This window comes from Hetaerina americana, unplaced genomic scaffold (assembly GCF_022747635.1).
Source record: "Hetaerina americana unplaced genomic scaffold, ioHetAmer1.1.p SCAF_70, whole genome shotgun sequence".
Lineage (NCBI taxonomy): Eukaryota > Metazoa > Arthropoda > Insecta > Odonata > Calopterygidae > Hetaerina > Hetaerina americana.
Window position 1 is genome coordinate 180,317 of NW_027287317.1, and position 22,320 is coordinate 202,636.

Here is a 22,320-nt window from a genome sequence, read left to right on the forward strand (position 1 = left end):
CAAAAAAAATTATGAAATAAGAAACTTTGCTCTTTCATTCAAGTTCATTTCCAAGATGTTTGCCTGGTGATGTGGTGAAAACTTTTTCAGCCACCATATTTGGCCCCATAATACACCAGGGATTCTTTTGATGCCACTTTCAATCACCCAAATATTATATGACTCTAATCATGACTGAGTTAAAACTTTTTTTCTTATTTTGTAGGAATCATTTTAAAAAATATTCATTATGCTTTTAGATTGACACCAATGCAAAAAGTAACTTATAAGTAAAAAATAAAGTTACAATACTGATATGCCAATATTGACTGGAATATTTGTGTACCTGAATTGACAGGAGAGAGTAGAGCACTCAATATATCATTGTAAAGATGAATATGAATATTTATTTTGGCCTTTGTGACTGAAAATGGCAGAAAATTTGGGTAAATATTTTCACAGCTGGTTAAGTTGTATTTGGGGAATATTATGTTTAAGTTTAAAAAAAACTCCAATGCCATATTGTTCAAATATTTCCTTACCTGCATCCCACCGACCATAAAAGCCAGCATTGTGGCCACTTGCATCGGAGAAACAGCTGTTTCTGTCATGTTGGCTGGAATAGGTATTCCATCTTCGACATTTGCATAATGGGTGACTGATTTCCCCACCATCAAAGAGATTACTGCAAATGTTCCTGTTGCATATGAAAAATGGTAATTTGTTTGGGTTATTTGTAGTAATTATAATATATCTTTAAAATTAACTTAAGGGAAATCATGCTCAGCTTGAGATGCTGAATAGGTCATTTGAGAACTCAGGAAGACTGAAGAACTTGAAGTGTTACTATTAATTGGCATAGGAATTCCAATTCTAGAGCAGTTTTGTTTAGTCTCTCATTTCAAATGTTATTAGGAAAAGAGGTTATTTACAATGACGGAAGCATTCTCAAATATTCAACATAAATCACTACACATATGCATTAATATTTTCTTTTTTCATATCTTGAAGACTTTGTTTTCTTTTCAGAGACACATATTTCAAAAACTAAACATTATTTATGCACACAAGTCTTATGGATTGTAAATTGTACTGTAGTTATTTTATTGAGATGGTAAATTTACTGACTATTGTGATACTCAGAAATGTCGAACACAAGTGAACAAAAGGCAATAAGGAGCACTCAACTCATTCACATCTCCAAAAATTTGCTATAAATTAAATTAATACATGCATACTTTCGGACATAATTATATTTCTTGAGGGATATTTATTATTGTTACTTAGAAGAGTTATTTCAGTTTGTTTGAAGTCAAAGAAAGATAGTCTTTTCAATAGAGAGGTCTTTATTCATACAAGATATTCCTAATTATATTCAGAAAATTTTAATGTAAATTTGACCATATGACCAGTTCAGATTATTGGTGGATATAAATTAAACATTTTCCTTCATTAAATGCCTCTATGTTGAGGTGGATTCCATATAAATACATGATCTAGTTCCTACTTGAATTTTAGTTTTATCACTAGGATCCAGTCAGTTTCAATTCGCAACTCTCATAAATTTTCTAACTGCTTGAAGATGAAATAATAATGCTTGGAGAAATTAAGAGTGGGGGCGGACCCATACTATGCTGCGGAGGATTTTTTAAACCTCAGTTCCAAGATGCAAATATCTAATTTACAAGAATTCTTGTCAAAGCATTTTTGCATGCTCTAGTTTTTGTTCCAAGGGAATCAAACCTTCAGGTAGAACTCAACAGCAACCATTTTAAAAACATGTCCTCATTTGTTTAGCACCAATGATCTTAAGGACAGCTAGTTCTACATCACTAACCTGGCTGGCTGCTAAGTTCCTTAAAAAATGAAGTTTAAAAAAAACTTAATTCATAGTCAAAATATCATCAGGCTGCTCTTTTTTGAGTGACCTCAACCGAAACCATTGGCTTTTGAGTATCTAATGGAAGGGGGAAATTAAAGTAATATTTTGGCCATTTTGTATTTCTTTTTCAATGATCATTATTCTGATGGTGATGGAAGGATTTTGTTGTTATTTTTTTGTTACCTTGTTATTTTGTGTCCATTCACAATATTGCTGCATCTAAGTGCAAATAATGCTATGATCATGACAAGACAAGATTTTGTTTCTAGTCATTATTTTATATAATGTTAGAGGAAGAATGAAAAGTTGGTTTTCAAAGAGAAGGCTTTACTCATGAAGTACCCAGTGATTGTGGAAAACTCATCAGCTGCCATGCTGTTTCACTCTTAAGCGCAATAATATCTGGCATTTTTTTTCCAACTTCACAAAAATTGCCAATCTCATGAGCTCATTGCTCCCCAATTCCTTCTTCTATCAAGATCCAAAATTGAATAAATGAAGCATTTATTAAAGGGTTGATCCATATGCCAAGTGTCTAAATCTCAATATCTAACATAATATAAAGATGTGGGAGGGGGTATCTTTCAATATCATACATAGAGGTAAGGAGGGGATCCAGAAGTGTTCTTAAATGATCAAATGTAATAATTAAACATATCGAAAGCATTTGAAGGACCGGCCTAGTCACCTCATAGCCCCAGAGTCATGATGAGGATGATGTTGAAGCTTGCTTTTCACACTTCTGTAGTGAATTCATCATTTGAGTTCTTGTTCATGCTTCTGATGTACAAGTATAAATATTCAAATATTTTTCAAATGTAGTGCAAATACTTCTTTTGTGAGGATGGGTTTATGTTACAAACAAAATGAATGAAGTCATGACACTGACCCGGTGGGATTGGTGAGTATGATCACCCACTGAATACTTTTTTCCAAGACCAGAAAGATTTAAGTTTTCTCTTACCCATTGATATGTGTTTTGAGGTTCCAAATATAAAATATATAAAAACGGGAAACAATGCCATGTAGATGCCAGTGATTGCAGGGACGCCTCCTAAGAGAGCATAACCCATTCCTGGAAAGAAACAGAAAGTGGTCATTAGAGATTTGTTATCATTTATAGGCGTTTAGCTATATTTTTATTAGTTTAAATATACATGTATTTAGAGCCATTTACTTATAAAACCATATCCCTCTTTCCAAAATAAAGTTAAGATGGTTTCACATAGTCTGTTATGTTTCATAAGGATATCTTCTTAGATATGCTTCTTCGCATTCACTTAAAATAAATGGGTACCAAAACCTGATGTCTCCTGTGCAATGAGAAAGGAAGCATGGGGTTCTAATCATATTCAAATTACAAGTAGTTAATGATTCATCCATTTTTCATAGATAATTCTGGTACACATACAATTGGGTTTACAGCAAGAAAACTAATATTTTTTTCATATCAAATATAAGTAAAATTTGCCTTTCCTAAAATTGTATTATTTTATTTCTATTGATATTTAAAGTTAAATAGTTCATGTAAAAGTAGTAAGAAAAACTAAGACTAATTGAGGGAAATTTTATTTTTAAATTGTAGGCTGTAGAAAAATAAAAGATTTCTATGAATTTTGCTAGCTATTGGAGACATAGTACTTAAATGAATTTCTTATTCCTTAGCAATATATGCTCAACAGAATTCTGGGAATGAGTTAAAAACTTGGTCTCCCCAAATCTCACATCCCAAAATGTAAGTTCAGCATAAACGTAGTTGATAAATGTCCATTGCTGGAATACCAGCTAAAGTATACTTAATCTATTTTACAAAGCATTTAATTGAAGTGTATTTTTTATATTAATAGTAATTGTAATAACATTATACTAGATATAATAAAGCTGAATCACTCATGCTTAAGTTTTTAAATGCCAGTTTAATTATGCACTCGCCCAAATGTTCATTGACTGCCAAAACGGGCAAGTATATACTGTCCCGGTGAGTGAAGTCCCACATTTACCGGTCTACATTTGTACATAAGAAATGCATGGCATTGAAGAAAGAAACATGGCTGTGGAGGAAGTGTGGTTTGCGAGAAGACAATTTGGTAAATCTGTTGTGAAAAGGGAAATTTCGGCCTCTTACCTTGTGGAATGTGCATGACAGCTACAGTAGAACCAGAAATAATATCAGATACAAAATCTTCTTTCCAATTGTACCTCGGGAGCCATGTTAAAACAGGAACAGTTTTCTTTATGGTGCCCCATACTGTGATATCACTGAAAGCATCTTTACACTTGTCTTTAACTGAAATGAATATTAAAGAAATATAATTTGATCAATAATATATGCTACAAGAAAGAAACAGGCTTTAATTATGAGTATTCATTGTATTAGAAGCACATAGTTTGAGATTTACAATCAGTCAGCAGGATGGGAAATGACTTTTGCCAACTCAAAAGGTATGGGTTTAAAGGCCTCTAGGGCCCATAGACTTTTGTACTTGCAAATGGTTTTTTTCTGATTTTTAACAATATTTTTGAGATTCTTAAATTAGTGTATTCTGCTAATAGCTCTATATTTTCTTAGTCCTATAATTTTCCATTCCTACCATTTTTCCAAATGAATAAAATATTATTATTATTATTATTATTTGAGGCACCCAGCGGCCTGGGCATTTTTTATAGGGGTGGATATTAATTATTTAGCTTGCAAGTAGGATTTTGTCAAGGGGAAGAGGTTACTGGAAATATATTTTTCAAACTTTTATTTATGAGACTCATCAATTTATGGTATTAATATTTATGCACAAGAATATAGTTGTAATTCGCAATTAATTAAGACCCAATTCAAAATGGAAGAACAAGCTCTTGAATTAATGGATTACAAGTGAGGATGAGGGATTTAGGCATAGACCTTGAAACTCTCCTGTGTAATCTCTGAAGTAGTCTTAAAAACTAGCCTTCAGTCATAAGATATATTAGGCTAAATAAATATTACATCATTATTTTCTGAATATACATATGAAATATCATCATGTTTCCATTCTTTCTCTTCCTATAAAATCAAAATTCACTTTAGTTTTTATATATGAGAACACTGAGTCGAGTTTATCGAGGGCAAGGCAAAATGAGAAAAGATATTTTGGTGTCTTCTTTCCTTACATTGAAGGTAAGTACACAAAATTTTGATTTCTGTCGTGATTGGTGGGCTAAACATAATTAACGTCATAGTCTATTGGCATGGGGCTTTCTGGAGATATCGGAGTAAATCATCAACTCTTGCAAAAATAAAAATTGAAATTCCAGTCTCTGGCAATGCAATTGCTTTTGGGGTTTTAGCTTTCATGCTGGTGGGAAATTATGTTTTTTATGAGAAGTGTACGACAGTTTTTTAGTTTCTCCCAGCGAAAGTAGGGAATTTTAGGGTCACAATTTGGGTGTTGGCGATTGATTAAATAGTTTGGGGACACAAAACGTGTAAAAGTAAACAATGATTAAAGTTTCACCCGCATAAAGATCAAAATCCCAAAACAAATCGCATTGACCGAGGTGATTAGTGTTGTAGAGGCGATTTCGCTTGTCGCAAGGTTTGATGGTTTGATTACTTAGCCCGGGAAATGTATTGAAGAGCAAAAATGTGTAAACATTTTGCTGGCCAAGTGGAGAATTTAGGCTGTTGATTTAGAAGACTAAAAACGTGTTATGGCTACTCATTTTTTTGCCTTCCACCGAAAACCATTAATCAGTGATCGACATGAGCATAGAAAGATTTCTCTCTAACTTTCTGGGTACTGTGGTCATGCGATGAATTATGCCGCGAGATTAATTTGCCAGAATATTCTCCCGGAAAAGTTCTTTTTCCAGCATGCAATATGTACCCATACATAGTGATTCCACTTATCTAAGAGAAAGAGATGTAAACTCGTACCAACGGTGACAAAGAACATGCATGTTACAACACTGAAACAGGTATATGGTGACATCAGGGAACACATATGTCGACAATGCGAAATGATAAGGTAGTTTGAGGGTACATTAAACCACGGATCCTGTTAACAGGACAATCATGTTGAGTAAAACGGATTGGAGTTCATTGCTTTAGGTTTTTCGCATTGAACACGTAAAAGTTTGAGTTTTTTAAGGCGTCTTGAAAGGGAGCATCATATCGGTACGTAGCTTCGTTTTTACTTAATGATAAAAGTGCACTTTTCCAAATTGAAAAAAACTTACATTTTCTCATTTTATATGGTCGTTAAAACTGTGAAATCTAATTGTCAGAAAGAATAAAACCATTCGTACATGCGGAATCAAGAATAAACATTTGGAAACGTAATAGTAGACAAAACCTACCTCCCAAAAACTTATTCCGGTGAGCTATTTTTTTCTCTTTCTGCTATCACAGTAACTGAGATACTCTTAAATTAGAACAACCGCATCTACCGTGAATTAGTGCTATCGGACGACTAGGGGCTGTTTCTTTCAAAGTTACCATAGAAAATACATCATAACGACTAATCACATACTTATATACAGGTACTTATATCCTGTATACTACAGCTTGTCCCCCTTGCCCGATCAGCTTGTCATATGGAAGTATACTTCTCATCCGTAAAATTTGAGATGAATAAGTTCTTACGAAGGAGTTTTGGTATGGCAATTCCCATGCTTGCATTGAAAAATTCGAACAGTCCCATGGGTCATATACCGAATTCGACTCCCCTCTCAAGGAAGATGTTATTTTCACCGTGAGACGACCTGGATTATGGTAGAAGGATCTTAGCGTATTCATTTTCCGTCCAAAAAAAACGCATCCAATTTACGAGTATACTACATCCTTGTACACGTACGAATGTTGAGGTAAAATGGAGTCATTGAAATTTGTGGAGTATGGTAGGTACTCACATGGTACTTTTGGCTTTTGGTAGTGAAAGTCTTCGTGAAGCTTCTCTTGTTGGTAAACGCGGCGCTCAACTTGTACGTGATAATCGACGTCCGGCTCCATTTTTTAGCGTAGGCTGAAAAAAATATACATAAGTGAGTATTAATTCGGTGCTAAGATAATTTGATAGTTGCAATTGATTATTTTCTGGCAGCTAATGTTTGGGAGGAATGCCAAAGTAATTGACAGATAATACGGGTATCTCACAGATTCAGACATATGCTCTTTCGCATCGATCGAGGATACTTAAGAAGAATCAAAGGGTAGCGAATTATATGAATGAAATTATCACTTACCAATAATTGAGTTGTTATTCTCTTATTTATAAATAAAGTGTTCGTTTTTTAATTATTGGTGGCCCGTAGTCAACAACCATTTGGAAAATCAACCTCTTCTAATAGAGGCAGTTAAATGAAAAAATGGGCTAACTTTTTACGCTTCGATACGGCCATCGCTGTGGTAGGGGAACTGCATAGTGACAACTCATAGGCGCACGCTGTTGTTGGGTTATGTCCTTGTTGGTGCGCGGCCTGGTTGTTATAGCAGGTGTTCGGTTTTCATTTGACTGCCCCTCGTATAAAATATTTTTCCGTTGATTATTTCATTGTTACGCCATCCAAAGAAAGAAAACTGTCATGATTTATGGAAATGCAAGTAGAAATAAGCGTATACACATAAAATGGGAAATAAGTAAATTTTCGGAAAGTTAAAAAATTACTCTTGACTTTTATTTGCAATTAAGTTCATCAATATTAAAACAAATGGCTTGAAGCAAGTCGTGATGTTCCAAAAAACCAGTTGCTAAAGCTCCTTTTATCTTTGCGCTACGAGTAGGGTTCGGCACGTGGAAATTAATTCAAATTCATAACAGTCTACACTCAAACTCACATTATTCTATACATACTCCTATCTGCTGCAGGGAAAGGCATTATTTTATTTATTTGAGCTTGTAAGATGTTTTTAATGGAGGGTAAACGCTATGAATAAATACAGTTTATCGATAATTTTCAGTATCTTATCTATGTTAGATGGGGCGCGGTATTCCAGGGGGTAGGACTGCTGATCGGAGGGCCCGGGTTCAAGCGGAAAATTTTCGTGTTTCTTTTTATGGGCTTCTTATATTTTGACGCTTTCCACACTTGTGCCACCCAATTGTTTTAGTATCGCTTTGTAAAGCGATGATTGAAAGATATTGAAACATATCTGACCCGCAAGCAGTGGGACCATATACAGAGGTGCTTTGCTTTGAAGGGTAAATGTACACATTTCCATAGAATATTTCAATGGATTTGCCATCTATGTCTGCATAGTTTTTCCTGATCTAACGCCTGAAATATAAGACGCTCATACTAAATGTACAGTAACTTTTCTGTAAAGTAAATATCTAAAATGTCTGTGATTAGTACTACAGAATTAAAAAAATATCATAGCGTTTCTAGAGTTTCTAGATGGGTAGAGAATTCTTTCTCAGAGTTTCTAGATTGGGTAGATGGAAAAATGGAGGAAAGGGAAGAGAAAGAAGGAAAAAATGACAGGAAATGCGATGCAATCGGAAATCAGGTCTTCCGATACGGAATGCAGATACGGAGAAGAAGAGTATGCGGTCGCCGACCAAATCTTCACGCCTTCAAATTAGAGTTCTGTGATATATAATACAAATGACACTTTAACGAAATCGCAGCGTAAATGGATCGCATTTGCATTATGGTCGTACGTTATGATACCATTTTATGTAAGCCGATTTTCACTCGCTCATAACTCGGGATGGGCGATATGAATTACAGTTGAGAGAACTCATTTACATCACCATCGCACCCAACACCTTAAACACAAGAGGATCTACATTCAAAATGAAATATAATGCATCCTAAGCTCGGATCACACCATTTAAATTGCGTATGAGAACACAGGTCATGGTGGATAGATACCTCGTGACATCTCGCAGGTCTCTTCGGAATGGCAAGGCATGACACCACTGTGGAGGGGAACGAGAAGACTCGTGAAGGTGGTTGGTTTGACGAAGAGGGGAGAATCAATCCGCACGTGGATTCTTTTAACTACCCCAGAATCAAGTTACGGCTAGAAGAAAGATTCGATAGAAATTGAGAGTAGATTGGTGAAAGCAAAGCCGGCACTCGCGACGAAAAAACTACGTATCATGCTCAAAGAAGCGGCGATTGGAAACATGCTTTCAGCGAGACGTCATCTATGATTAGGGGACTCCACGTGTACCCGCTCGTCGCCAATGCCGTCCGTACCTGCGGTTCAGATGTGGAGCGGGCGAATCAATGTTCAGAGCTCTGAGGAGATGAAAAATCATAGGAAATAATAAATTTATTTTTGTGGTTCGAGAATCGTAACTCATGTCATACTTAAAGATAGAGCGGTATAGGCTGCATAATAATTGTGGAAAATAGTATGCAGACGTTAAATCAACTTTTATTTAGACGTGGTAGTCCAGCAGGTATAGAATAGGACTGCTGACCGGAGGGTCCGGGTTTGATTCGCAAGACGAAATTGAAATTGAATGATGAAATATTTTCCAATTAAGGTTGAAAAAAAACCTTGAGGCCTAGGTATTTAAAAGTAGTGTACCATGATCCGGGCTGATGCTACGACATAGCAGGACTCTAAAACTTCCAAAAGTGTGGGCAATGAATGGGCCGACAACCTAAGCAGTATGGAAATGAGGCGAAAAATACTTGAAGATTTGGAAACATGTCTGAAGACGGTAGGTGAAAAACCAGATATATTCGATGTTTTCGGGCTTAACTTTGTGGAAATCCATTGTCACTGAAGCAAAAAACACCCAATGCATCTTTCCACAGCATTTTTTTATTCGGTACAACTAGTTTCGACGCATCAGCGTCATCCTCAGGTGCATACATGTCGGTTATATATATATATATATATATATATATATACATATATATATATATATATATATATATATATATATATATATATATATATATATATATATATATGGAGGTGAAGAGGGGGAAAAGGTGTGGCTGGATTTGATTGGTGGGCACGGGGGGGAATGGAGGTGGTGGTAAGGAAGGTTCACGGTTGGGGGTTACGAGGCATTTTCTCAAATGAGAGAGATGTTGTCATCAGAGGCGAATATTTTTGAAAAACAACATCACTGCGCATATGACCTTTTTCCTCTTGTCCTCTATCCCCAGCTCTTCAAAGATGTCCATTTGACATCCTTTTCCAATAAGGAGCTGGATTTCGGGGGTGAATTCACTTGCGTGCCCCTCCTCCAGCAGATGACTGGTAAAGTGTGACCTGAAGATGACGTCGATGCGTCGAAACTAGTTGTACCGAATCAAAATTTGGTGTAAAGGTACACTGGGCTTTTTTTACTTCAGTGAAAAATCAGGTTGTCTTTAGAGTGAGAAATGAGGAGGCAAATAAAAGGAATACGCGGAAACGACGCGAAGCGCCGTGTGGAAAATATTGACAAACTGTGGATTAGATGCGTATGGAGACACTATGAATCCTTGAGAATCAAGACGCAGAAAATAGTGGAGAAGAAAATAAGATGATAATAAATGGGGACAAAATAGAAGGATGAGGAAAGTCAGCTGAAGAGAAAAGAAGATATCCTTAGGGAGCATGGAAGAAGCCACAGGTGGGCAGAGGCCAACTTGATGGAGCGACAAAGACCAAGTCACACGGGGTAATTTTCAATTCGACGATAAAATATCTGACGGGGGACTCTAGTATGGGGAGACCGGGCGGCTGCGGTTTTGATCGGATTTCGAGATAAATCGTTTTGGAGTAGTAGTAGGCGTAATCATGCGCTGGCGATGGCTATATCGCTCAAATACAGCAACCTTTCAGAAAAGAAATGAATGCTGGAAAATTGATAGATTAAAACGCGAAGGAGAGAGACTGTTTCTTGGTACTCAGAACTGTCATAAAATATTCTTCAAGTATTTGGAATCCATCTCAGACAGCTTCCCGCATTCTTTCAAGTATTGAAGGATTACGGGGAAAAGTTTCTAATGAGAAACTTCCAAGAAGAACATAAAGCGTGAAACAATTACAAAAAATTGGGGTGCAAATTCCCGAGGACACGAAGGATGCATTAACCGTATGGCAAAGGTATCGGTCGTGCGGTTTTACTTGGAGCGGCGAATAAATATTTAATATAAACCGTGGATAGGATGGATACCGTGGATATGTAATAGAGACCAAATGAGAGAGATGAGCTACTGATTAGTATACTTAATGGTATGTTTCTCTTCAGCATAAGTCAGGGTCAAAACACAAGGAGGAGGAGGAAACGGTAGTCTATCAGGTGCTTCCCTGCACGGACTTCTTTTTCGTCTCGTACCCGAACACCTCCACATGCACTTACGACGAAACCTTCGGGTTCGTTACCCCCACTCGTATTCCCTTGCGAAGAACCCACTGAGGAGGATGCATGACATGTTACTTTCAAAGCCTTTTGCGTGACCTTCAGTTGATAAGTTCTTGTTTTAGTCCCTCAATATATAATACCTTGGTTTTCGCCCACTCATCGTTTGCCTTGTACTCGCCTCTTCTCCACCTTCTTCACTGGACGATAATTTTCTAATTGGGAACTGAGAGAATGGTAAAGCATCGGGGTTAGATGGCAAACCGATTTTGTTCATTAGATACTTACGGGAAGAAGGGCTGAAAGAGGATTGTATCATGGAATGATTACTTAGTACCGAAAGTACCGAAGTACCGAAATTATCCAATTGAATGAAAAAAAGGACGAAGAAAAGGAATGTGAGAAGCAGCAAGCACTCAGTTGAATCATTCATTCAAAATCTTTTCACGAGTTACTGAAAGGCGGATGGAAAGAATGGTGGAAGATGACGAGGCAGAGACCAGTATTATTTGAGAAAAATTATGAACTTAAGAGATAGGATGAGGTTAGTAAGAGGTACTATATTGGAAAATTATATTTTCCAATGGAAGAAGAAATGTTTGTAAGCTTATAGTTCGTAGAATTGCAGAAGGACCGTAATTGTTTGTTACGAAGAATATTGTAAGAGAGAGATACTCATTTCCATGGAAAAGGGAGTTTACTGAAGAGAAGGGAAGCACAAAAGGAATCAATATTGCAAAGATAAGGCGCGATAAGACTTCCTTTCACCTTTGTGAACGTTTACCATTCGTATTAGACGCTTTGAAGTTCCCAGGTTTTTTGTTTGAATACACCTGCGGAGAAAAATCGAGGTCAATTTTTCTCCATTTTTTTCCCGCGTGCGTAGGTGTAATGGGAGATTGTTCTCAATCAAGTGGGCAACAGTAAGTAAATTCAGGATTATGAGGCTTTAAAAGGCGCGTGGGACGGGTGTACTGTTTATTTAAACATTGTACGACGTCCATGCGGAAGAAACGGGAAGAGAATGCTTGAAGCAAGATAGAAGAGTGAGCGTGAGTTGGAAAAAATTGAAATGCTTTAGGGAATCAGGAGATATATTTTGCTTATGTGTGAAACGTGGAAGTAAAATAACAGTGAAGTAATTGGGTTTTTTGGGCAAGGATTGAGGAAAAAGCTTTAAACATTAATTGCTCGGATGAAGTAAAGAATGAATTCTCAAAGAAGGGTATAGGAGAGTAAAATACTGAATTGAATGCAAGATCGGAAACGCAAGAGCGGTGTGTTTGAGGCACTTCATTGGGAAAGCCGAGGAGAGGGAGGGAGAGGATAATTATGGACAGTTTTCGGGAAGAAAGAGGATATGCAAACGTGGAGAGCGGAAGGCGAGAGAGCTGGAGAAGAGGCACCCCAGAAATTGCAGTGGCAAACGACCAATGGATTGCTATTAATTTCAAACTTCCTTCCACCCTTGTGAACGTTTTCAATTCGTGTCGGTCATTTTGAAGTCCCTTAGTCTTCCCTCTTGTATGGATAATTCTGCTGGGAAAAATTGTTGTAAATTTTTCTAAGTTCCTTTTCCGCGTACGTAGGTGTAAAGGGAGACACTCGGCAAACTAGTGGGCGAATGAAGTGGAGCACGAAGATGTGCGCGGGAGAGGAGAAAGCTCCGTGGCACACGATGCGAATTAGGAACGCATTGAATTGGGCCCGCCCTTGGAGACAATGGTTTCGCGAAGATCATGGCGACAGTCGGGAGAAGAAGATAAGTCTTCCGGCTGAAAGAAAAACCGGGGAAGGGAAAGTTTCGGGATATTGATGAAGATGTGACAAAAAGGGTCATAAGGGATTGAAGGAAATAAAAGGGAATCGGGAAGAGAGTTGGAATGCTTTGCCCAATTCATCGGGAGAACCATTCTATTGGTGACCCTCCGCAGTCTTAATACGTACCTACTAACATATGATGTGAAAACCGGATGTGAAGAAGAATTACTAAACTTGATTAACTCGATACGTTACATTCCCTCTCGTTATCCTTAATTCGATATTAACCTGAATATCTGCGGCTGAACAAATGTTATCAAAGTCGTATTGCAAACCGTCAGGTTTAAATTTATCGTAAACTTCTATTTCTTTATTAATCCTCAACCGATATATTGACTTTTACCAACTGTTTATAAAAAAACTGGAACGAGCAAGAAAACCGCTTCCCTTACCAAGGAACAAATTATTTTCCCATAATTATTTAAGATGATGGAATCCGAATGCCAAGTCAGGAAAGTAACGTCCCTATCTAAGGCCCGTTAATGCTTCTTAAAATTAAGCCTACCTGTATTTTGATGCATCTTTAGGGATTTCCATTCTTCTGTTCATCCGCATATCTCAACCTTTGGGTGGAAAAGTAATGATGGTTCAGAAATTTACAGCGTACCATATTTACGCCAGTGCGGTGATTTTCAGAGTGTTACATTGCAAATCGCCGCACTGGCGTACGGAAGGTGATGTTAGGATTAATGTTTTTAATTGTTCATATTGTCAATAATTATGCATTCTCGTGTATCGTGAAGCATTCATAAAAGGGAAAGTGGATGAAAACGAGGTTTTCCCTTGAAAAATATTCGGGCTGTTTTAGCTCCATGGTCGCAAATTGTTCAAGAAGAACGAACAATGTAGTAGTCATTCTAAAAGTGGAGGCGACCGACAGCTAAGGCCGTCAGGGTTTGGTTTTTAATTTGGTAGGGGTTGTATTTTGATGAAAAGGGGAAAAATCGAGAGAAACTCGGCGTCGGAATCAGCCTACTCTTAAGATAGGCGCCAAAGGATCCACAAACGTCTCTTCCGGCGGACGGCCGACTCACTAGTAGTGCTCTGCACATAGCACCCAATAGCTCCCATAGCCAAGAAGGGATCGGGATACCAATAAAATGTACTTCAACCATCGGGATTCGAGTCCTGATCCTCGGGATGGGAAGCCAGTGCATTAACCACGGCACCATCCCGATCTCCAGGATTACGCCTGTCAATGCTTTTCCTGTATTCTATCGGGATTGCCATATCTACCTATGTACTGTGGAACTTGGGGATCGAGATGGTGCGGTGGCTAACGTACTGGCTTCCCACTCAAGAGGACCCGGGTTCAAATCTAGGCGGTGTTGAATATTTTTCAGGGGTATCTCGATCCCTACTTGAGGTGCTTTGTGGAGGGCACTTTGAGTGAACCCGCCGTCCGTCGGATGGGACGTTAAACTGCAGACCCCTCGGTGAGTTTTCGTTAAGAGTAGGCTAATGCCGACGTCGGGTTTCTCTCCACCCGTCATCCTTTCCTGTCCATCCCCTATGGCGCAAATGACCTCAGCTGGCGGTCGCCTCCCCTAAACACTACTACTACTACTGTGGAACTTGAATTATTTTTTCTGTGTTAGAAAGAAATGGGAGCGCCCTATTAATTGCTACTGCTGTAAATTATTTGTCTCATTCACGCAATAATATCATGGACCTGATGTGGTCACAATGAGCTATCTCAACTGAAATATTTAGTAGTTTAAAATGAAACTATTCTTTATCTGATAGTTGAACGAAGATAGGAATGGTTCCCTTGATAACCCTATTCTGAATCTTCATTTAAGTCTAGTAAGGCTGACCGGCCTCGAACACACGGGGTAACAAGTTTACCGGCTAACTCGAATTAGAGTTATCGCACTTTTATGTCTTCTCATCAAAATTACTACTGCGTGTAATGAGGGTTAATTGAAATCGAAAGATAATTGGGCTAAGTTACTAATTTTCTTAGAGAAAAAATCAAATTAGACCTTTCCCATCGAATTGGATGAAAGAAAAATTCTCAGGGTTGTCTCCAGGTGGCGTTGATTAATACAGATGTCTCAAAGGCTAAAATACACCATCTTCTTCCGGATAAACTATAGGTTCGAGACTAACGAGAGGGTTTGGGTTTAATTTCTCATACGAATGGAAATACAAGCAGTCTACAAGAATTTGCAATGGTGTGCCAGGCTCGTCCAAAGACCTACCCCTACCCAGGCTACCTCCACTAATAATATGACTTTTACGAGTATACATTTTCTTTAATCGGGATGTTTTGAATTTTAATTTAAATGCTTGTTCTTGGGGCCAAATATGCACATCTTTAACGATAGAAAATTGCTTCTATTTCCGTGAGGCAAATGTGTGAAATCCAGCGAACATCGGCCCCAACCGATCCTCCACCTTGACCCAAAGCCGCAACTGCCGCTGTTCATCTTTTTATTCTTGGGCCTTAGTTTTCAGAAAATAGAATTCATAATATAGATTTTGAATATATTCCTTTAGAATAGAGTATGCCACCAGGATTACGGATTTTGGCGAATCGCGCCAAATCATACCACAAGCATTCAACTGCTGCTACTGCCTGTCGTCTAAATTGAGGGTTTCCCTCGAATTTTAAATGCCGCCCTCCGATAAAACGAGATAATTATTGTACCATGATATTAATGACCAATGAAATAAAAAAAGGCTTGACGAGAGGGAACACGTTCAGATAATTTTTTATTCACGAAGGCGATCGAAGAGAATAGACGATTTTTAACCAAATGAATTTCCAAAGATGTTGCCGAAAAATGTTATGCTCTATCGAGTATGTAGGGGGCGAGATACTCTAATGTTTAGGGCGTCGACTACTGATCTGAGAACCTGTTTTCGGATTCCAGTGACTTAAGAAACCCACTAGCCGAGCAATTTTTCACATTCCATATCTCCAAGGGAAGCCGCGGGCGGCACAGGGAAAAAACCCACCGACCCTCGTGGGTGAATTTCACACGCAACGCCGTAGGCATTTGTCCGAAGTGAGCCCTACCCTCACCTATCAAACCAACCTTCAGGTTGATCACTTCGGTGGACCGAGAAGGTTTTGTATCCTTGACTAACTTTTCGCTATCGATGTTCCTTTCAATGCCTCAGGACCCATAAAAGTAATTAATTTTAATAGAATACCCTCGTTTCTAATTTCACTGAACATCTAATTGTGTTGCAAATAGTTTTGCCGCCCCTCAATCTTTCAATGAGGTTGAGCCCGAGGTATGTATTCTGATTAACGACATTGCATCATCGGACTTGGTCGCCCACCTTGGGCCTATTTTGAATGAGAAATGTTCTGAATTTGCCGTTAATTGCTAAACGTATATTATCAAATATTTTGAATAGGCACCAATGTTCCTCAAAATACTCAGGGTTTCGATCTGGTTTACTTTTAAAATAACGCTTGGATAAGAGTTAGGATACGCGTATTTCCTGCTATAAAAAGTAGAATTTATTCAAAAGAATTTGATGACTTATCAATCCGTACTATGCATTTAAAAACATTAATACATGGAAGTGTTATGAGTAATAGGGATGAGGGAGTTTCTTAATCTTGCCATTGGCGTTTAGGACGAAGCCTAACGATGTCTAGAATTTGTCGGTTTCACCCCGATTTGTACGGCACTGGCTTCTTTTTTGTAAACTTTGTAAGAATATGAAAAATATATTTCCACGTTGCGACACACTCAACCGCAAGTGACCCACGAACATTCTTTTAAGGATGCCCGATGAATTGAGTCCGAATAAAAAACACATACAATAATGCAATAAAATAAGAATTTTACGTCCTCCACTTTTCGCCGAAAAACGAGCGTGTTGAAAAGCATTATAAGAGTATTTTATCGTTTTGTTGTAAATAATTACTTCCTATAGAACAGTTGCATTATGTTTCTTTTTAGTTTAAAATTATTTTATGAACTCAAGAAGTATGTACAAGGAAGACTGATCTCGTGGAAAATAAAGTTCATTATTACTCGGGTCATTAAAGTTGATTCTTAAAAAAGAAGCCATGTGTCTCATTTCGGTTCACTGAAAACACCAAAGGAGAAGATTAAAAAATATCAAATTCAATGGAAGTGAAGCATAAAGAAATCTACCTTAATTAGTGAAAAGTTACTTTCTCACCATTAATTCATCAAGCGGTGAGTCAGGGTTAGCAATCTCATGAACATACATCTCTTTGAGGAAATGTGTGTAAAATATTTTTACCCAGCAATCATGTAGTTAATTAGGTAATTTATTTGAAGCCGAGTACCATTTTTGGTGGATATGTACAAGAATACAGAATTGCAGAGAATATATATATATACACACACATATATATACATATATATATATATATATATTTTCATATATATATATATATGTGTGTGTGTGTGTATATATATATTCTCTGCAATTCTGTATTCTTGTACATATCCACCATCATATCTTGTACATATATATATATATATATATATATATATATATATATATATAAATAGGAATTTATTCTTGGCACTTCTGGTTTCGGGATTTTAACCTTCTTCCCAGGCCACTAATTGATCAATCCTTCAGTGATATTCCGGTTCTCCGTTGTAAGTGATTCAGGGAGAGGGATTCAAATGAGGTGATTTCCCTTCGGACAGGACGTGAAACGGTATAGCCCTCGGCACTTTTCGTGAAGAGTGGACAGGATAATGGCCGGTGCCATTGTTTCTCTCCACTTCTCCTTCACGCCCAAAAAGTCCTACTCATCCCCGATCCCTTACTCATATATATGTTGACACGTCTCACTGAGTACTCGTGCGGTCATCCGCGTCCCATTTTTTCTGAAGCTACACCACTACATTAGAGGGTGTTGTTAAATTGCGATATCCGTTAGAATAAGGCGAAGGTATGTACAATTTCTATTTGGGTGGACATACATTAGATCAGGTAGAAAAGTTCAGCTAATTAAGAAGTGTCAATCAAGAGGGGGGAAAATAGGACAAAAGCTAGGACATTAAAAGAAGAATTGCGTTCGGTGAACATGATTTTACGAAGAATCACCAAATTGATGGTAGGTATTTATATTAAAAATTCAAAGAAAATACTAGTGAAAAATTAAATAAGGAAGGCATTTTTGTATGGTTTAATTTATGGCTCAGAAACGTGGCCATTGAAGCAAAGAGATAAGCGTAGATTTGAAGCTTTCGACACGTGGGTGCGAAGAAAACGAAATGGACGGAAATGAAACCCAACGATGAAGAGCTAAAAACATGGTTGGGGAAGCGAGAAGGTTGTTCGGAGAACTTTAAAGGAGGCAGGCCAAGTGGATACAGGAGAAAATGAAAAGAAGGGGGATGCTGGAGACAGTAATGGAGGGGAGTTTTCTGGGAGAGCGAGGCAGAGGGTGAAAAAGAAGAGGAACTTCGGATGAAATTAAAGGAAGAAAGTACGAAACGTTAAAAAAATGAGTTAGTATGATACGTGGAATGGGTTTAGGGATATTTTGTGTCGTGTTACTCGGGGCTTAGGAGTGCAGTAGTGTTTAGTGCCAGATACCATTGAAAACCTACATTAACCCAGCAGATTATTGCAAAACATATGACAAATTTGTTTTACTTAATGCATGCCGTAAATGTAGACCTAGCAGTTAGTTACTTTCATTAGTGGCATACATAGTGTCATTCTGAAATTAGTTCAGCAGCTATTTTATTCGATTGTTATCACTTTATCATCTACGAGGTTTGAAAATGTTACCAATGTTACACTTTTGATAAGTAATTTTGATTATTTAGACATAAGAAATATGTTGATTATTTAGATAATTAAAAGACAACTCGCTCGCTCATCACGTAAAAGATGATGAAAGTGGCTTCAGATAATGCACCTTCAGAAGGCATACGAATGGTCGTGGGCCTTCTGGTTGGCGCACATGACTCCACTGCGGACCGACCACCAGCGTCCGTCGTGGTTAGCCTGATGCGTCTTCAATATCCCTACGATATGGCGACGGCGATGAAAGTCGATTCACGTCCCTCATATCCTATCTCCTGTCCTTATTTCCCCTCCCGCGTGACATCATCGCCCAGATTAACGCAAACCAACTATATTATACCGTCCCGCAAACATGCTTACCCAACCAGTCCTGCCACAGAGCCATCTATACATATTTTCATTCTGACTATCGCCATTCTGAATCCATTTCCTCCGTATGGTTTTGAGTGATATGTTGTTTATTAATTAGGTCGCGGTAGTCCAGGGGTAGAGCGTTGGACTACTGACCGTAGGGCCTGGGTTCAATTCCCGGGCAAGCCTCTCAGGGCACCCTCAGCTCCACACAAACTGTGTTTTTACGGGTACCAGGTCTTCCTGGGAAACCATAACCGGCAGAGGGAACGGTACTTACCCCCCTACCCTGATGTGTGAATTTCACACCGTATAGGGCTTAGTACTGGGTGAACTCTATCATGACCTACCGAACCCACCTTAGGGTTGATCACTGTGTCAATGTTTTTTTATCATTGATTGAATTGAGCTATCTGTTGTTTTTCCCCGTATATTAAGACGATAGCTTAAATGAAAGAGTGGCATCAAATGAGATCCTCGTGATTTGGACGTGCGTTGTGACTACCAAAGGGTTTTGAGTGTATCTGTTCAAACGGGAGGGAGTCTCTCTCTGTGATCAGCGATTTTTCCGTCGACCCTGCAAGTTATCTATCAAGTCGAGTGATAACTGAATAGATAGGAATGAAAAGCACGTGGTTGCCTCAATGTGACAGCTCTGAAGCCTTTCAATTGCCACATGTGCTGCAAACACCGGTTTGAATCCGGGAAAATTAAAATAATACTAATAATGATACTAATGATAAAGATAAAACGGTAAAATTATTTAATAACACTTTATCTAGTCAATTGCTTTAGTTTGAAGTGGAAATGTATCGACCTTGGCCAGTGTGGTTATTTTCAAGGTCTGCAAATTTCCTCATCAAATGCCATCAACTTTGAAACATAGTGTATGCGTAATATTGCATAGGATAGGTGTTGAAGAGGTTATGAAGTCGAAATTAAACGATACCAGTTGTGAGCAATGTTCTCGATGATTCCGAAACAGGTTCCGAGGATATGGAGTTAAAGTTCAGAAAAAAATACTTAAGAAGGGAAAAATTTGGGTCTGACCAACGAAATGAAATAATTCAATAGAAAAATAAGGGTCAATGTCTACTATCCAGAAGGAAGAGCATTAAAATGATCAATTTGTAAGAATTGGGAATTATAACCATGTGTGAAAAAATTTATTTCCAAGGCGACGCCCTTAATTGTTTTATTATTTCCGTGAAAAGTGACGGATATTATTTCCGAGAAACATTATTAAGCCTAAACATAAACTCGATGGGAAGATTAAATCACGATGTGCTCTTCTTCTCGCACAGGTGTCTTTGAAGGCTTTGTCTTTACAGGATTTTTGAAGGCCGAGGACGCACCCTCAGGCAGACGAAGGTAGGACATGGAAGGGAGGGTTTGGACAAAAGGTGAGCACAAGTGGCGTAGTCTCAATTTTCCAAATTGATTTTTACTACCTACGCATGGTACAACGTATTCCAACGATTTTGCGCTCAAATTGGGCCGCGGGTGCTTTGCGGCCACCAGGAGTGAAAGCCAAATCACTAAAGCAACGATGAGAGAGTTTCGATTTTTAGAGAGATCCGTTACATCCCCATCTCCTGAATAATTTCCGACACGCGGATTTGGCACATGGTAATGTTTTGGGTGGGGCCTAGTATTACCAGGCACTTGATGTTTGTATTTTTAACATAATGTGCTCTTTAAATATAGCACTATACTTTCACTTCATCTCCATAAATAATGGTACCTAATTAACTGGATTCAATAATGGTTTCAATCGCTGAAGGCTCTCGATCAAATTCAATTTCCTGGATACCATTGAAGGATTGAGCAATCGGTGATCTTAGAAAATGATTAAAATCCGGTATCCATATTATGTTCGGTCAATTGGTCTCATATTGTATACTATATGTCACTGTTTCCGATCCATTGGTCTCCTCAGACTGGTCGATATTTTCACGGCGTATTAGTAGTTTTTATGGGAGGCGACCGACCGCTCTGGTCATTTGCGCAATTAGGGATGGATGGGAAAGGATAAAGGGTGGAGAGAAACCCGGCGTCGGCATTAGGCTACTGTTAACGGAAGGCGCCAAAGGGTCCGCAGTTTAATGTCCCATCCGATGGACGTCGTACTCACTCGAAGTGCTCTCCACAAAGCACCTCAAGTAGGGATTGGGATACCTCTGAAAACTATGTTGTCTCTAGGATTTGAATCCGGGGCCTCTCGGTGGGAAGCTTGTACGTTAGCCACCGCATCGTCACGATTCCCTTTCCACAGCGTATAATTCCAATGGATCATGTGTCAGATTTTTCTTTAATCAAATTTCTTCACTCGTAGCGAACGTATCATTGCTATATTGATGATTCTTGGCATCGGTAATTGCGTGTAATGTTATCAAGAAGTAAGCAAGCACACAAAAGTCCTTCTGTTGTTGCAAATATCCTAAATTTATGCAAACGGATTCTTAATAGATTATGAATTTTCAAGGGGAAAAAGTTGAAGTGAAGTACATTTGACGTAAATCATTCACGATAATTTTTTCTTTTATTTATGAATACTTAAAACCAATGATTACTTCTTCGCGGATAAATATGTTTACATTAAATCCTCTATGAGCTTAAAAATGACAATGTTTGACAAAATTAGTCTTTTAATCTTAATTAGATTTGTCTATGCAAACTATATTAAATTAGTCTTTTCAAAATTAGTGTACGCTCTTTGGAGAAGAAAATATTCCATGCAAAAGGTGAGGGTATTTTTGGAGGACATAAAAGAAAAAAGTAAGAGAGAGGTTTGTCTAATTTGTTCTGGGAGTTTCATTGCAAAAAGTTGCTAATGGTGACCTAATTCACTTCCTTCGAAAGAGATGGCTAATTGTTGACGAATCCCTCGACAGATTTCCATAATCATGCGTGACCTCTGTAGCATGAGTTATTTTCCTCATTACCTTATTATAGCCTTTTACGTGAAATCCTTGAAGGTGGCCGGAAAATCTCGCTCAACAACTTTTAACCAAAACACCTACGGTGAGCTCCGAATTTTGACCAAAACTGCCACAAAAACAACCTCTCCGTCGTCCACGCGAGCAATTATTTCCCCAAATGTGGCAATTCACCGCGGTTGACGATCAAAATATTTCGAAAATCTGTTTTCTCCCTGACAATTTGAGCGTTTGAACTCTGGTGTGGTTTATCATTTAAAAATACTCAAATACTTTGCTGATTACT

General features: G+C 38.1%; 1 protein-coding gene across 2 annotated transcripts in view; it reads right to left on the bottom strand.

Annotated features, from left to right (window-relative positions):
* The window catches only part of Prestin (solute carrier family 26 member prestin), a 68,911-nt gene that overhangs the window by 10,498 nt on the left and 36,093 nt on the right, over positions 1–22,320 (bottom strand). Inside the window, exons 2-6 of one of the 2 annotated variants that reach the window (XM_071595903.1) lie at positions 13,481–13,538; positions 6,746–6,858; positions 3,987–4,148; positions 2,826–2,936; positions 522–676 (exon numbers count right to left, since the gene is read on the bottom strand). In XM_071595903.1, the coding sequence (XP_071452004.1) occupies positions 522–676; positions 2,826–2,936; positions 3,987–4,148; positions 6,746–6,845 (528 nt within the window). In that variant the 5' untranslated portion in view covers positions 6,846–6,858; positions 13,481–13,538. The remainder of the gene's footprint in view (positions 1–521; positions 677–2,825; positions 2,937–3,986; positions 4,149–6,745; positions 6,859–13,480; positions 13,539–22,320) is intronic. The other variant, XM_071595902.1, reaches the window with a different exon arrangement.